The sequence below is a fragment of the Calonectris borealis genome, chromosome 27, assembly GCF_964195595.1.
Source record: "Calonectris borealis chromosome 27, bCalBor7.hap1.2, whole genome shotgun sequence".
In the NCBI taxonomy this organism is placed as follows: Eukaryota; Metazoa; Chordata; class Aves; order Procellariiformes; family Procellariidae; genus Calonectris; species Calonectris borealis.
This window is the reverse complement of record NC_134338.1, coordinates 5,915,141-5,933,123: the sequence shown is the minus strand read 5'-3', so window position 1 is coordinate 5,933,123 and position 17,983 is coordinate 5,915,141. Positions and strand designations below refer to the sequence as shown.

Genomic DNA, 17,983 nt, shown 5'->3' with positions numbered 1-17,983 from the left:
ATTGTAAAGCTCTTTGAGATCATAGGATACTGGAAATGGTTGACGTTTGTTAGATTTCCTATCTCACCTGCCCTAAATATGGGGATTTGGAATTGCAGTTTTAAGATCCATAAGAAATGTCCCCAAAAGACCGTAGCGGATGGGAGTCCTTCCCTTGTGAAACATGAAATGAAATGCTTTTACCTCCGCACTCCAGCCAGTTTTACCTGTGATATTTATATTCATGTATAAGCAGGATGGGCAAAATTTTAATATCCTCTCCCCCTCCATAGATTATTTATTTAATTGAATATTTTTCCATCAAATACCTCTCTTCAAATATTTTCGGAAAAAAAAAAAGGAACTCTAAGTAATACCTGCTTTTCATTAATGCTTCGGTATTAAACAAAGAACAATTCTGTTTTCCTCTACTGAAACCTTAATCTCTTTGGGTTTGCTTGGTGGTGTTTTCTGAGAGACTCTTTCAATAGAATCCATTAAAAACAATCAGAGAAAAAGGAAAAAAAAAAAAGAAAAAAGGAAACTTTTTTTTTCCAAGTTTTAAAGTCTAATATGTAATAATAATCTAATTTTAAAATCTTAATTAAATTTCTTAAGGTATGGACTACTGAACCAAAATTCACCCGAGTTTACACGTGGAGAAATTATATGTGACATAATTACTAACTGGAAAACTTTCTTTTTATTCACTGAGGAACTATTCATGTCCAGAAAGCCCAGGACACATAAGCAAACATTAATCACTTTCTCCTGGGAAAGGTTCCACACCCCAGAGTGCTCTGAGTGTCTTAGTGAGAGCAGGTGTTCCTCCGTTCTGAAAATCAGACTCAGGAAGGGTGAGGATGCTTAAAAAACACTTCACATTCTTTTTCCCCACTTCCTCTTACCCAGAGGAGCATCACACCCTTTCGATCTTGTATATCGTCGACCTTGACACTTCGTAAAGCCCTGCTTCACTTTCTAGCCTTTCAGCACTGAGCTTGCTTCACACATTCCTGCTCAAACCCGTGCTCTTCTGCTGCCTCTTGACAGAAGAAGCCGTGGAGGCATCGGCTTGGAGGAAGTTATGGGGTGCCTGAGATTAGAGTCTATTTTGGAGCCCCACAATCTTCAGGACTGACCCTTTCGACAAGTGAGCTGTTCCCAGGAGTTGCTGCATAGCCTTGGCTACCGCTGTGTCAACTGCACTCGTGTTCATGCCCGATCCGCTTAGCGCTGTGAGTAGGAGAGGCCTCTCTTTGCTCTCTGGGCTGATTTTTCCCCTCCAGTTCTTACCAGGGCGTAAGAATGGAGAGTGTCCAACCCATGGTGGCACTCCCACCAGAAGCCAGCTCCGACAGGAAGGGCAAAATGTTAATTAAACAGTGCTGTATACATGCTGAATGTTGTTCCCTAACACTGCCAGGTTCAGTGCAGAGGCTTAGGTTTTCATTAGCTACGGTTTCCCATGTACAACCGCAAATTAACTGGGGAAACGAACACAAACTTCCTCGGAGTGAGGGCCCAGAGACCTTTCTGTAACTCTGCCTGCCTGATGCACCATTTATTGCTAATGAAATGGGGTCATTGTTTATGCTACAGATTTAATAATGATTAGACAGTGATTCTTATTAATGTTCCCTCTCCAGCTACCTCAGTTAATCTATTTAGCATAGATTTTTTTTGAGAGCAATTTCCTTTCTAGGGTACTTATTGTGCATGTAAATTGCAGTGCATGTGAAAAAAAGGCCAAACCTCTTCATTTCAGTGACATGAAATAAAGCCCTCCTGTTAAACATTTTAATTCAGAAAAAAAAAAAGCATGTGTTAAATTCATCAGGCTGCAACCTAAGGAAACAGGAAGCTGCTTTTATATCAGATGTCCTCTATGGGTATTCCTCCTCTGGCAAATCCCCAGCAGGGTCTAAATTGAATAAGCTAGGAAACTCAGCAAAAGCTGGTTTGTATATAACACAGCAGGCTGCATTGCCCTTCAGTATCCTATTGTTCAAGGAGTTATCAAAACAAGAGCGGAAATGCAAAGACAGTTGGAATGTCTGAGCAGTAATTGTGTTCCTAATGAGCCACTGAATCAAGATGACATATTTGGGGGTTAGGAAGTTTATGTCAGATCACTGTACGCACACTACTTTTTACTTTGCATATTTATGTCTGCAGGGTGTGAAATTACAGATTCATAGAAAATACGTCTGGACTTAGCAGGGCTTAGAGAGGTCACTAGCCCAGCCTCTGCTCCAAGGCAGCGTCAGCTCTGCTTATGTCACTGCCGGAGCAGTTAAAGTAATGCTGTTCGGTTTTGTCACCCAGCGAATCACAGTTGCACAGCAGACTAAGTTTTAATTCGTAGGAAAGTGCAGTGAACCTAGAAAAACTCCGCTGGATCTAGAATTGTTCATCTGGATTAACAGTAACAGAGAGAAGAATTTCACTCAATGTGTGATTAAGGGCCAGGTGCAGTCCTCAAAATAGCCGATGGGTCCGTAGCGAGAGAGGAGATTCCGCTAAACACCTCAGAGCCATACAAATGCTAAAAAATTCCTTTTAAATTCAAAACCTTCAGCTCTAAATCTCGTAGAAAACCCCAAACCCTCAGAAAGGGGCAACATAATACCACAGATCCCGGTGCTTAAAAGCTCTGCAAGGCATATCTGTGTGCTGTTGCCTGTGCAGCCAAGCCATTATTCGTACTTGTCTGAGAAGGAAAACCAGACATTAGCAAAGACTGAGGATAAGGCCATACGCTGTGAAGTGCTGAGAAGGTTCAGCACCTGCTGCCTTCCCGCAAGCAGTAGCTCTACAACGTGCTTATCTCTTTCATTTAACAATATGTGCATTTATATATATGAAATCAGTGCATTTCTGAAACTAATATTTAAACATTAAAAAAATGAAACCACTTCTGCAGGTACTATTGCTCTCATGATGAATCTACTACCTGCACAGCTGTGACAAGCCGTCCTGAAGATTTTCTTTTACAGTAGCCAGTGTTGCGCTGCATGATGGAGTTAAGGCTAAGTCTGTTCTCATGGTTTTCAATGTTAATCTCGCTTCCTGTGGCAGTAAGGACCTTAGTTCGGCATAGTCAGGTGATGAATCACAAACAAAAAGAAGATTGTGCTTTTCTTTTTAAGTTAATTAACAGAATTGACCTGAACTTGGCTCCAAAATGTCCCTGTTTTCTGTGCTTAGTCCTGGAAAGCCACAATATTCAGAGATGAGTCTTTGAAAAGGCTGCAGAGGATTTATAGATAAACTTGCACATGAACTCCACAATGAGATCTAAATTAATCTTCCTAAGCTCAAATATCTACTTCTAATGTAGTGCAGCAATAACAGGGATCTTAATAATGTACTTAGCTTTTATTGTCAAGTTCCCCATGTTTAGGAGAAGAAGAGTTGAATAAAACGAGGTTAAAAGGCCATGCTAAGGTCTGGCTCCATGACATCAATACTGCACATGATTTTCACAAAGATACTGATATTTATGAAAAAAATAGAGGGTGAATTTAAAACAGGCATGGCTTGAGTATCGTTCTAATTAAGTTAGCTGGAGTTGTGGCCATTTGTGCCTGTGATAGATTTGGGCTATTGAAGCTAGGGGTAACAAATCCATGGATGTGCTTAGCCATAATGGAAAAGCAGAGTCCAGAAAACTCAGCAGATCAGTGGTAGTCTTTGGGTAAAGTTCTTAGTGCTTGCAAGGAGAAACTGCAGTATGAGAAGAAAAGCCTCTTTATCTCGAGTGCTGAACCACTCGGGCATAGGAGCTGAGCTCTGGTCCTGTTGCCAAAACAAGGGCACTTTGAAAAAGTCTGTGAAGAACAAGGAGATTTGAGTGGACAATGTTATATAAGAACTAGACCAATTTTTGCATGCACAATGCTCACATTTTGTTGAAATTTGCACACTAAAGCAAAAAGGGCCATTAAATAATTTTAGCACATCTTTTTGGCAAAGTCATTTCCATATTCCCTACATTGTGCCTTGAGCTATTTGAATTGATGTGAAGGTGAAGTCAGAGTAATCTGTTGGCCTTTGTGTGTTTTCAGTAATTTTTAGAGAGCCTCTTTGGCAGTGCTGTGACTAAATCAAGAATAACTGTAACCTGCCAAGTCACATATATAAGATAAAGAAGGAAGGAAAGATTTTCTCAACCATTTGCAAATATTCCAGTCCTCTCTCTGTCTCTGAGCGTTTATATGGCACGCAACACCGAGTGCTAGCATTCAACTAGTGTTAATGTTCAGATCAGGAAAGGGTGGTTTATAGTGAAAATAAGCACTGCAAAAAAAAAAAAAAAAGTCCTTTATCACAAACTGTGTGGTGCCAATGCAGGTGTATGGTGTCTGCATAAAAAAAATCGAGGCCCAGCTTTACAGGCCACGCTCTCTGGCTTGCATTCGATCTCTCTTCAAAGTGTTCTTTCCAGCAGAGCCCTTGCAAAGCACAGCTTTATAGTTGCAATGTGAGAAATTCTTCTCACTCATCTTGAGCTCATCTGCTCCTCTGCAATCAGGGCCTTGTGACTCCAGTATTGTGGTCGTACCGAGAGCTCTTCTCCCGTGCTGTGCGCTGTACAAGCACAGAAAAATGGACCTCTTCCCAAAAAAGTTCCTTTGTAAGTGTAATGTAGAGACTTAGCTCTAAAATAGTTTTGAAAAGGGCAGAGTTGTTACCCTAAGGGAGTTATTCTTTGCCCTTGGTGCAAAATTGTTAGGTTTGGATAGAGGTTCTGTAGAATTTACATGTTAGCTTGAAAACTGTGCGTGGATGAAAGTTGTTCGTGCATGGCAAAGGAAGTCTGCTACCAGGAGGCAGAAAGAAAGGGCAGTTCCTTTCTGAGGAGAAACTTGTCCTATCTCCGAGTGTCCTAGCGCAGAATGTTTACAAAATGCTCATTAAGGGAAAGGGGATTGCGAGATAGCAACAAATCTGGTGAACAGCTTACACTACATGAGATAAGAGAGGCAAGGCGACCATAGAAGAGAGCAAGCCATATCCAATTACCGAGACCTGGTTTTGGGGAGGGGGAAGGGGGAGACAGACAGGACGGATCACAAGTTTCAAGACAAGAGCTTCCAAACTTGTCATCTCTCTGTGACACAAGCCGCGTACAACCAGGGGATAAAACCACCACTTAGCCCACACGAGAGCTAGAGCTTGTTGAGTGCGGTTGGAGGCTTAGGCGAAGTCATGGATTCTGTAGTCCTCCAGCTGTGGGCTGTCCTCTGTCTCTTCGTTCACCTTGCCGCTTGCAGTCCCATCCTGAGCTTGGAGCACTCTTCCTTGGAGGAAGACGTGCCTCTTTTCGACGAGATTCTCTCCGAGCAGGATGGTGTTGATTTCAACACGCTGCTTCAGAATATGAAAAATGAATTTTTGAAGACATTGAACCTCTCTGACATTCCCCTGCATGAAACGGCTAAGGTGGATCCGCCAGAGTACATGCTAGAGCTGTACAACAGGTTTGCCACCGATAGGACATCTATGCCATCCGCAAATATTATTAGGAGCTTCAAAAATGAAGGTAAGATATGTGCATCTCTAGGAGAAGTAAATAGAAATGAGCATCTTTGTAGTCATTGTGAAATGTATTTACCTGGCGTGGAGCATGAACCGCACCAGGGGAAAAAAAGCCTTTCAGCGAGGACGCGTTGGAAATAGGCAGCTAACACTGCATGTACCATGGTTACCCAGATCCCACTTCTTGTGAGGTAGATCCCTTCTCCTTTGCTTTTGAGACTGTAAGGTTTTGGGGGAAGATGTTTCTTTAATGTTTGGGCAGCACCAAGTATAATTTAAGTGCATCTCTTTCATTATTCCCATAATGACGCACGTCATTTGCAATTACCTGATTGGTTTTTCAAATGGATACCTTAAGTAATATTTGAAATTAAGGCAAGAAATATTTTTACACGCTGTTCAAAGGTGCAATATTTTCCTATTATGAGCTTAATCAAATACAGCTTTCTATTAATATCCTCTCACTATTGATCCTTATGGGATTTGTAACGTTTTCTTCCTTTGGCATCTGGGCATAGTTCAGCAAATACATAGAAACGTGTGAAGCATAATTTTGGATAATCCTTAGGTTCTACTTTGGAAGACTAGAATATTTCCTATTTAAAAAAAAAAAAAAGCTGAAGAAGCCTAATTGTGACCGTAGGTAGTTTCCCTATATGTTTCTGTTCAGCATTTCCTCTCAGTTCAACAAGGACAAGATAATGTTCCAGTGCAAACATTCAATAGTTTGTCAATACCTGTTTGTACCAATACAGGTTTTATGTTAAAAACATTTTTTCAACTAATCATTTCCAAATACCGATTACTCCACTTGGCAAATACAAGTGCTTTGATTCATTTTAACTACTCAGGGGTACGTACAACTATTCAAACTGCCGTGGTGCTTCTCTCATCCTTCGTTAGTCTAATTAATGAAGTACAGAGTCACTATTGATTTTTTCTAACATTTGCAATTTCGAAATGACGAACTATAAGGAGAGGCTACGTGCAAGTCATTTCAGTTTTGCAACACAGTAAGATGCAAGGAGAGACTCCAAAACCTCTCTTCTGCTCTGTCCTTCTGCCAGGCCCAGGCACTCTTTACCAGCAACGTGTTTCTGATTTGAAGAGACTTGTGGTTTAAATCTTGACATACTCTTTTCTCCAGCGTGGAGAAATTTATTGAGGGGTTGGTGGCAAACCAGTTAGGCCTACTGGTGAGCAGTTACTCATCTGAACAGCCCTGCCTGTCACTGCTCATCAGCATAAATGAAGACACATGCAGGAATGAATGTTGTTCTTTTCTCATGTTGCACTATTTGGAAAAAATAAATGGGATAAAAATTGCCAAGTACAGTATGCTAAAGAATAAAATACAGTGTGGTTTAGTGACGTAAATCTGAAATCATTCCATTGGCAAAACTGAAATTCTTTCAGGTTTGCAGCTTTGCAAATGGTACAGGCTGACCTTTTGTCAGTAATACATGTAGCAGTTTGCAGTTCTGTGCCTTTCTGTAACCATGATGTTTGATGCCTATTTCATCACTGCAGAAGTTCTGCACCCGATAGAGTAAACTTGGCTTAACTTTCTGTCATTTCAGTATTTTTCTCGCCTCTTCCAATTGGAAACAGCAAGATGCAAAGTGAGACTGCCGGTGTTCAGGCAGCTTCATAAATGCATGCAGTTAGAGGGACTATGCAATTAATGTTTGTTATGGGTCTTGAAAGTCTGTATAACTAAGAAGCATCCATTTCATGCTGAAGAGCTCTTTTGATAGAGAAATTAATTACTTGCAATGATCAGGACGGCAGAAACAGATCATAGCATGGAATTTTTTTGCTTACCTTCCTACTGAAAATTGACAGTAATGGTAGTTTCATTATAATCTATTAAATCCTTTATTAAATTTGTTACAAGAACATTATAGAAATACAACATGCTGCATGGCTGGAAGTAGCTCTGTTTTAACGCATGGACCGTAACGTCTCCGTTGTAAATCAGGCTGTAATCAGTTCTTAAAACTTGAATAAAGGTCTTAAGGGAAATTTTTCTTTTCCTGTGGACTCCAGATCTCCCTTTCTGACCCTCCTAGGGCTGTACTGGTATAACAGTAGGAGATATTTCACCCTATGGACTTCATAGCTAAAAAGCAAGTCACATCCTGACTTAGAAATGATCACTTCTCATGCCCTGCTAGTGCTCACCCGGCTTCTTACATATCGTGTGGCCTTCCCCTGCCTCCACTTGTACTCATCTTCTCTATGGTCAGGTGGCATTTCTCCACCCTGTCATTATGTGTAATCACTGCAGACTTGCTTTAGTGTATGAAGGTCTAGGAAATCCCAAGGATTACTTCCAGTATGGAGATTATAGCTAAGCTTGAATAGCATTGTCTTTCAGCTCACGATCTGCTGCTACCCTGGCGCGGTGCAGAGCATATTCAGGTAGAGAATATCAATTGGCAGGTAGGGAAATGCAAGCAGAATAACCCCTCTTTTTTTTTATTTATGAACAGATGAAAGTGCAAAATGGAAAAAAAGAAAAAGGCAGGTGCCTCAAAACTGAAATTAAGTAGGACAAGTCACGTGCTTAAGTTAACTACTTGCTTAAGTGCACTGATGGAGCATGGCCAATACTTGCAGCTTTATCAGTGTCATTTTTCTACAAACATATCAAAATTCGAGAAGTCAGAGATGAAGATAGTAATAGATCGCAAGTAGTTTGCCTTTGCAGGAATGTTACCCATAGTCTCTATGTTCTAATCTATCTTCTGAGTTACAAGGAGACAGCACAGTAATTCAGCAACAAAACCACAATCATTAGCTAAGATTCCTGCATTGTGTGAAGAAATGCATATTGCCTATGTATAAACAAACAATGCAGATAGGACAGACAGCCTGACTGACGAGCAGATATTATGTACTTCTTAAATGTTTTATTAACTAAAGCTGCCAAAAGTGCCTGGCTAAGTACAGCTGTTTGACTGCTCACTTGAAGCCCATTGAGCCTGTGGCAGGATTTCTGTTGATTGGCAATTCACACTGGATGTTCACCACCTGCTTTTCCTAAGGAGGAGCCTTTACATCTTCCAAAGCAACTTTTCCTCCCTTAGTGTTCGGCCCTTTCAGTTTCTGAGGGATGTTTCCGCAGAAGGGAATACTTGCTAGCACAGAAACGCTAAGCAGACATAGATACAGCCTGCTGTTCTTGCATATGCAGCTTATATGTTGGCCCATCTCATGTTCACTCCAGTGCCATATCCTTCTTCCCTTCCTCTCCTACACTGATGAATGTTTTTCCTCGTTTATTAAATAGTTGCTGTGCAGCAACCTAGAAGTGATTTGTATTTCGGTATTAGGCAACACATTTTTAATATGTAATCCTTCCAGGTGACAAGGAAGTCCCTGGAAGGTATGGGGATAGAAGGAGAATCTATAAATCCAGGTTTATGGTCTTTATGTCTTTATGTCTGGGATCTTGCTATCCTTAGACATCTAAAATAAAGTCGGCCTTTTTTCCCAGTACAGTCTTGGGAAATGATGAAAAAACACTCTCCTGGAACTGCTCGACTGAAACCAAGCAATGCAAAACATGTCGGATGATCTTTGGTGCATGTGTTGCTGGATGTATTGACCCTTCTAAAATATTTGATCTTTGTCGTTTCCAGACTTGGCTTCCCACCCTATTGGTGTTACAGGAGTTCGGAAATACCCTCTTCTATTCAATGTTTCCATCCCTCACCATGAAGAAATCACCATGGCAGAGCTGAGGCTCTACACCTTGGTGGAGCGGGACCAAATGCTCTACGATGGGCTTGACCGGAAGGTCACCATTTTTGAAGTGCTGGAAAATGACCATATGGGGGTAGGAGAAGAGAAAAAGACAGTGGCATTGGCGTCCAGGCAGGTCTATGGCACGAGCAGCGAGTGGGAGAGCTTCGAGGTCACCGAAGCCATTAGGCGTTGGCGAAGGGCAGGACTGACCACACACCGGCTGGAAGTTCATATAGAGAGCGAGGAAGGGGAGGAGCAGAGAGGAGAGGGGAAGCTCGATATCGACATCAACTCTGAGGCTAAGCATGTGCCCCTATTGATTGTGTTCTCTGATGACCAAAGCAATGACAAAAAAGAGGAGAAGCAAGAGCTGAATGAAATGATAGACCATGAGCAGCTCCTGGACTTGGAGAACCTGGAGGTTGGCAATTTCCATGGCCAGCCTGGTGAGGAGGCGCTGCTCCAGATGCGCTCCAACATCATTTACGACTCTACTGCCCGAATCCGGAGGAACGCAAAAGGCAACTACTGTAAAAAGACTCCACTCTACATAGATTTCAAGGAGATTGGCTGGGATTCCTGGATCATCGCCCCGGCGGGATATGAAGCTTACGAGTGCCACGGAGTGTGCGCCTACCCCTTAACAGAGCACGTCACACCAACGAAACATGCCATTGTCCAGACTTTGGTTCACCTGAAGAATCCCCAGAAAGCCTCCAAGGCCTGCTGCGTGCCCACCAAACTCGATCCCATCTCTATTCTGTACTTAGATGCAGGGGTGGTCACCTACAAGTTCAAATACGAAGGCATGGTGGTATCAGAGTGTGGCTGCAGATAGTAGCAGGGAACGCATGCACAGGGGAGTGCACAGGGGAAGTATTTAATGATTCAGTCTGTAAATTTGTACATTTCAGATTTCCTATTTAATAAGGTTATTTAATGAGGCATGTACAGATAATTGTATGTTTCCTGTTATGGGGAATGGGCAAGTCGTACGACCGTAGGGAATGTATATTTTGTTCCATTGCTTGCTTCTTGCTGTTCTTTGCTGTCCAAATTGTGACCGAGTCTCTCTTCCTATCAGGGCGTAGAGCAGATCATTGGATTGTTTGGGAGGGTTCTTTGTGCCAAAGGGGCACATTCAAATTCACAGAAATAAAGGCATATTTTTGTACTTTATGAATGTTGATTGGCATCAATAGGGATTTCCAGAGCTATTAAAGATAGGTGAGCTATGGGCAATACACACCTAGGTTGTTTAGTTTTGTGCAAAATCTTTATAAAGATCTTTACATGCTCATTTTTTTTTTAATTTATCTCTGTAGATCTTCAGTCCCGATAATTCGCAAGCTCCTAAATCACTAAGGCACAACAAGGTGATAGACTTTTTTCCTTTTTTTCTTAATCCTTTCTTTAATCTTTCCCTGTCTCAGTTAAAGGTGACTAGCAGGGATGATTTGGCATCTGGCGCGGAAGGGAACCATTCCCTTTCCCGTCTTTCTTAGTAAAGCAATGGGCCCAGGAGCAATGCCAGGCTTGTGCGGTGCTCTGATGTACAATGGCAAGAAATTCCCCCTGTGCGTGTTTATTACAAAAGCACCCTGTGTAAAGCAGCGCTGGCTTTGTTGCGTTAGCCATGTGTTGTCTCTCAAGGGACAGAGCTTTAGGTGGCAGAAATAAGTGCAGTAAATTTCCTGAATCCTTGAAATTGTACCGGTTTATACCAGCTAAGAAATTTGTCCCCCTACCCAGTCCAGTGAATTGCCTACAATACAGCTACGTAATCCAATTCAAACAGCCAAGTAGTATTGCATTTAGTCTGCATAGAGCTAGACAGAAAAGGAAACCCCTTTGTGCCAGCTAGATAGAGAGGATCTTTCCTTTATGTATGTGCTGAAATTGTCAATTCATAAAGGTATTGCCCCCCCCCCACTTAAACTATATATGATGGAGTCACATGCCATGTTTCCGCCACTCTTCTGCAACAAATCGTGGTGATAAGAAGGTGTCGGAGCTGAGAAACAATAGACCCGTCACTTTATTTATACTAAGCTGCAAATTTGTCAGATTCTTGGGAAAGTGTAAGTGATGTTGACTCTTTTAGCCTGTACCGGAGCCTACTGTACTGTCCCTGCATCTGTTTTACACTTTTAAGGGAAAGTTATCGTCCCTGGAAGCGATAAGGGTCTTTGAAAGAATCACTCTAACACTTCATGGGAATGAACACGAAAGACTTTATCATGCACCAACTAAAACCAGTTTCACCTATTTTCACACATACTCTTCTGTGCTTCCCATAATTTATTGACCTATTTATTGACTGCCTGCCTTTGTAATATAATGTAGAATACAGAATGTTTTATTTTTGTGCTTGTGTGTAATCCCACTGGATAAAACCTTGTACCAATCCTATTTTACGTGGAATCTCTCTGTTGAGTTGTGCTGCACAGAGATTGGGTTTGCTGATTTTTTTTCTCCCCTAGATATTTGTAAATACCGTATACCACAGTTCTCTCCCTTGCTTACAGAACTGTTCACTCACTGCGGTGATTTAAATAGCACTCTGGAGCACGTATGGTCTTGTCCAATGTATAACTACTCTTGCAGGGGTATCATTGCTTTAAGTGGTCAGCCATGTAGTTTATTGTAGAGTTATGCAGTCTCCACTCGTGCTGCCTGTCTCCAGATAGTGGGCTGCGCCATGGGGCTATATGGTTTTATGCCTCCTACAGATCTCACCCTGTGAGTGACTGACACCGCTCACAGACCTTTCCCCTGAGCTACGCTGCAATCTTAGTCTGTGGTTAATGGCACGTTAAAAGAAATTCGTAAGAGGTGTGATATTTTGCTCTGCTGACATGAACTGCAGCAGCCAACGGTTGAAGTGTGACCACACAGATCCTTTCAAAACTATCCACAATTCTTATGAAGCCATTTGCCAAGACAAACCATTCCCCTTGTTAGGAGTGATAATCCAGCATTAGGGAGATAATCCGACATTTGCTTTTATCATCTCTTTTCTGCGACTGTTCCCGTGGCAGTGATCTGACCAGCGTGCTTTTTGCACCACTGTCCTTTACTAAACAGTACCAACATTTCTGTAAGAAGACCTGTGCCTTAAAAATAAGTAACCCACTGTAATCGCCCATTATCACTATAAATTTTCAAGTGATCGTGTAGCAAAGCAGAGTGGCTGCCTTCGCACTCTTTTATTGCCAGAGATTTGTTGTAGTAGAGCAGATAGTATATAGTGTATCACAGTACAATACAAATGTGGGTTGGCGTGTAATTTTATCATGCAGTTAGTAAACCTGCACGTGTGAATTTTTACAAGATCAGTAAAAATATCAATGATAGGTTTTTAGAGTTAGGCGCCAGCCAGTCTTTTGATATTAGTAACTTTTCTTTATAAAGAAACAAGGACTGTACTGCTGATTGAAGAGGATTTCAGCCAGAGTTTGTGGTGAAAAACCATGAAGCATGAGATGTATCCTATTGTGCTATTTTGGGAGAAAACTGAGCATCTCTTGAATCCTTCAGCTGCACCTATGCTGTTCATAACCTGAGATTAGAACTATTGAGAATGGTATTTCATTTATTAATGTGTGTCTGTTAGGATTGCATGCCTGCTTTGTGAGCAAGACCTTACTTTACTTTCACCTTACCTTTGAATATAACTATGCAAAGATATTTGCTGGGTATTCATGCAGTTAGACAGCAGAGAGCAGGCAAAATAGCACCAAAAAAAATAGACACAGTTATTTTATAAAGAGCTTTCCTAAGTAGCAAATTAAGATTGTTTCTGCAAACTCAGAAGTGCTTGGCTTTAAATACACCTGTCCATATAGATATGACACTCACAAATAATATGGTGAGTGCATGAGAAGAGCCAGGGGCTACCAAGCTGTAAGTGCTGGTAACGTCAGCGACAAGTTCCTAAAAAAATATTCCACTGCGTGTTTTCATTTTCTTTGTTTCTCTACTCACTCCTTCCTTCCTTCCTTCCATCCATCCATTCATCCATCCATCCACTCACATTACTACTGTGACTTCTTCTGTTTCTAAAAGAATTTATTTTTCACATTAAATAGTAGTGTGCATTGATTTTGCTTTCATTTCTGATCTGTTTTATATCAACATGCTAGCAGATGCTTGACTTAAATCTTACAAGCGCAAATCAATTTTAGAAAGGTTTGGAAAAATATGGCTTCAGTATAGAAGTATCTATCTTTCCATCCATCCATCCATCCATCCACCAATCCATCTCTGAATTATTGCATGCAACTAAAGGAGGCAGCAACCCTGTCTCACTGAAATCATCAATATCAGTTGGATTTTTGTTTTCATCTGTTTCTAACTGAATATGTGTAAGAAAACGTAAGCAGGTGTGAAGCCCCTTTTTTGCTGGATGCTGTATAAAATGCCAGGCAGTGCTTGCAGTCTAAATAGACAGGACAGGCAAAAGGGTGGGAGCAGAAACAAATGATACAAAGAGAGAAAGAGCCCGGATAACATATCAGCGAGGGAGTTGAGGGAAGAGCTTTGGTCTTGGATTGCTGCTCTTAAATCAACACACACGATGCCTCCAGAAGAGCATGAACTTCAAGACCTCTTACTGATTTCTTGGCCTTTGAAGAAATCATGACAGCTGTGTCGCCTGTGCAAACACTCAGCACCAATGCCAGATTTCACGAAGCACTTGGAAGTTTGAGGTTCCTTTAAATGATCCATATTTCTTAGCACTTTCACTAAAATTCCTCAAATAGATTTCTCCCCAAATCTTTCTTGCATTATACCTTTCTTGGGTGTGATCCCTGGAGTGCAGGCTCACTCTGCAGTGCCCTGCGTAGCTGATTGAAAGTACAGATTCCCGTCTTTTTGAGCGTTAAAGCGGTGGCTTTTTCTGCCACCGCTGCCCCAGCCCTGCCAGCCCCCTTGCTCTGGGCAGATTGGCTCTTGGGAGCGGTCTGAGGAGCCTGGGCAGGAGGGGCAGAGCCCCACGCTCTTCTGGCAGCAAAGCAGGGCACCCCCTCTCCCTAGCAGCGCCTGTTTGCTGGATGACAGCAGCGTGGTGCTGGCTCGTGCTGCTCCCATTTGGAGGTGCCCAAATGTCACTCTTTGGGGAAAAAAAATATTCCGGAATATTGTGGACACATGCCTCTTTCCAAAGCCAGTGGGCCTTGCCAGGTGAGCAACAACTCTGGAGCTAAAGGCATGAGGATCAACCTCCCCAAAACTGAGGTCACTTAGGAAAAATCATCTGCCAAAGCAACGATGATCCAAAGCAGCAGCCAAAAACCTATGCCCATCTTCTTCTCGCAAGCTCCAACTATTGCACTGCCCTTCTTACACTGCTCAGAGAGCAAAGCAAACCGGAACCTCCAGCAGTCTAGAAATATCAAAGGATCCTGCAGTTTTTAACAGCCACGGGCAGTTTGGTGCCTGGCTTACCTATAGCACAATGGGAGAGGTTTGGTTAAGTATTTTCTGTGAAACACACTGAGCCAAACCCCAGCAAAATCTATAATTCTTTTAGGGGGGGAAAAAAAAAAAGAGAGAGAGAAAGATTTCCTGGCACTTGAACATCTTCTTCAAGCATTTGAAAAACTACAGCCCAGTGTTAATTTAAACTTCCTTATAACCCAGTTCAACATTTGGAGTGCAAACACTGTTAATAGGATGGGAACCGGGGTGGTGGTGGTTTGCTTACTATATTGGGAAACAAAGCCAGAACAAAACTAGCTTGAGATAGAGTTTTTGTTTATACTGCTGACCCATCTGTCTTCATTAATGCACTATTTACAGGAAAAGTTAAAAAATTAGCTTCTGCTCTTTCTTCAATTGCAACAGCAACAAATAAAGGCTGAATGGTTCATTTGCCCTCGACTAAAAATGGAAATTCTTATCAGTACCCCTTGGAAGAAGAGGTTTATTATATGGAGTGTATTACTGCTGAATATTAGTGCTGGGACTAGGCATTTTGGCCAGAGCTGTGTATTTCCAGCAAAGGCAACGTCAGGAATGAAAAGCGGTCAGGGAGGTGCCTATGTCGCAGAAAGCAGAAACCAGCCACAAAACGTGACCCATGTCTTACTCTAATCTCCTGCTTTGAAGTCTCAGGGAGAGATAATCTGTTTTTTCTCCTGTATTGACCCACATAGGGTAATGGTGCGATTTCCCTGGATGTGAAAAGGGACATATTTGAGGCTAAGCCTTGACACGGCATGGAAATCACCCAAGCTGTCTCTGGCACTGACATTGGGTAAGGAGGCAGTGCGGGGCGACTCCCCTTTCTCTTACCTGCAAGTAAAGGGACAACATATATGCACTTGAATTTCTAGAGTTTAGACACCTGAATGAGACCAGGTGAAAGCCACCCCAAACGTGTCTACCCTGAACGTCCTCCAGACAAAACGAGGCAGGTTTGTGACAAGCTGTTATTAAGCTGGTTTGGCTGGCCAGGTCTGGTCACACATTTAGCTGGCACAGCTGTAACCCAAAGAGGACCTGAGTTTATGGCCTAGCACCCCTGGACATTTCCTAATGAGAAGAGACTGTCAAACCTACTGCTGTGCAAATGGATTTCTTTAAAATCATCTTCACAGTAAGAAGAAAAAGTTAAGTTTTGCACTACGAGCCCACTGAAATAGAGACATCCATTAAAAAAAAAAACAAAACCAAACTCTCTTTCTATAAATCATAAAGCCAGTAATTTCAAAAGGGCAGGCAGGTTTATCAGAGTTACCATCTCATTTGCACATCCCACTACTGGGGCAGGCTTTCAAATGACCTCAGGACCCTGGGCATATTTTGGGAACAAATCTGGCTGCTAGGCATCTTGTGTCACTCTCCTTCACACCTTCGTCCCTGCTTTGCTCTCCTTCATCCCTCTATCACTCTCCATCCGCTTTTGCACAGGCAAGATACCCTTTTTGTCAGGCCACGTCTCTGCAAGCCCTTCCCTGGGGAGCAGGACTCGAGGCACGTAGCATGTCTGTCCCTCTCACAGAGGAGCAGCTTGTTGGGGAGATGCAAGGCTGCTGAAAGCAGTAGAAGGAGCAGCTGTTAGAATTACTGCTTCTTTTCCCAGATAAAAATGGAGGGAAAAGTCCACCTTTTGATACCCTTGTCAAGAAGATGAATAGTGGAAGGGAGTCCAGCTCACCCTGCTGAGGTCTTGGTAACATCTCCTGCAACAACTGAGCACGTTTGCTTTCAGATGCATGCTAGTAAATGCCAATTTACGGCCTCTCAAGTCACTTCAGATGTCAATAAGAGCAGAATTTAAGCTAGTGCTTAGCTGTGAAAATTTCTGCTTCCATCCCCATCTACCACACAGCATTGCTGGCAAAATTCGTTAGGATAAGGCTGCATTATTCCAAGAAACCGAGTTACTTTTTAGAGCGGATAATGCCAGAAAATATAAAAGAAGAGTGTTGCTAACATATATACTGCAATATAATCAGCTCAGGGCGAATGAGCTTATGTTGGAAATAGGAAGTTCGCTGACTTGTTTTACACTGTTGGATACGTGCGCAATGTGATTCTGTTCACAAGGCAAATTGATCAACCTCCTGCTCAGCATTTCAAGGGCTTAGCAGGACCTTTGGTTGAATTTTTTGTGTAAACAAAGGAAATATGAGGGATAAAAGCAATCAACATGGCTGCAATAAAGGAAATGATATGAGAGGAATGGATTTCCGTGACATAGAGCAATGCTTCCTGAAAAGAGGGTGGGTTTTTTTCCTAGCTCCAAATATTACATTTTCTGTGATGGCCCAAGATATGACCAACGAAGGCAATACGCTCTATTTTATTTTAAATGGGCAGCTGCGGTACCATTAATTCAATATTAGCATAACTGTATTTCGCAGAAGCTGCTGCCTGTCGTATCTGCAGCGACTTTAGGATGAGGGGATGCTCATCGCAGCGCTATAGCTCCCCAAACAATGTCCTTCAGCTCCGTGTGGTTGAGGCTATCCAGGATGTGAGCTTCAGATGGTGTTGAAAAGGTATGTGTCGAGTTAAGTGAGAAGGTTTAAATACAGGGTGGTCTCTGAAATCAAGTACAGTAGCTAACTAGCAACAGCAACTAAACAACAGTCCAACCTTCCATAGCGCCCAGGTTTACGTTGGCTTTGCTGTAGCAACTCCTTATCTGTCCAGAGATTAGAGCATTTTAGATCAGTTGTTGTGAGATTTGGTGGAATCCATTTCCTGAGCTGTCACCGCTGGCTAATCAGGCAAAGTCGAAATGCAAAGCTTTGGGAGAGTAGGAAAGCAAAACCCGTTATCCTACAACACTGAACGTGCTCTATTTGCTGTTATCATTACCAGATTTTAGATGCCCGGCTCAAGATACTGGTACAGAGAAGCCCACAGCCTGAAACATAACCCAGCTGAACTGTAAGCAGAGCAAATACCTTACTGTAGGAAAAATGAGCCCTTTACCCTTTCTACAAGTACTGGTAACTGTTCACCAGTTATTGCTTACTGTGCTTGCTCTTCACCAGACCTGCACTATGAAATCCCAACCTTAATTCCCCCATGGGTTAAAATGGGAGTGGGGATCCACAGGAAACTGAGACCCACACAGTTAGGAGACTAATGGGCTGATCCAAGTGTTGAAAGAGTTTAAGTGATTTGATTTCGGCTTACATTAGTTCGTTGCTGCTGAGATAGACACAAAATAGCATTGACATCATGC

The 17,983-nt window shown here is 42.2% G+C and overlaps 1 protein-coding gene across 1 annotated transcript; it reads left to right on the top strand.

The window, feature by feature from the left end:
• Nucleotides 1-5,159: 5,159 nt before the first annotated feature.
• On the top strand, nt 5,160-11,681 carry BMP10 (bone morphogenetic protein 10). Its single transcript, XM_075174705.1, has 2 exons — nt 5,160-5,527; nt 9,171-11,681. Exons 1-2 carry the CDS (start codon nt 5,194-5,196, stop codon nt 10,112-10,114), a joined length of 1,278 nt encoding a protein of 425 aa, XP_075030806.1. The 5' UTR covers nt 5,160-5,193; the 3' UTR covers nt 10,115-11,681.
• Nucleotides 11,682-17,983: the final 6,302 nt, after the last annotated feature.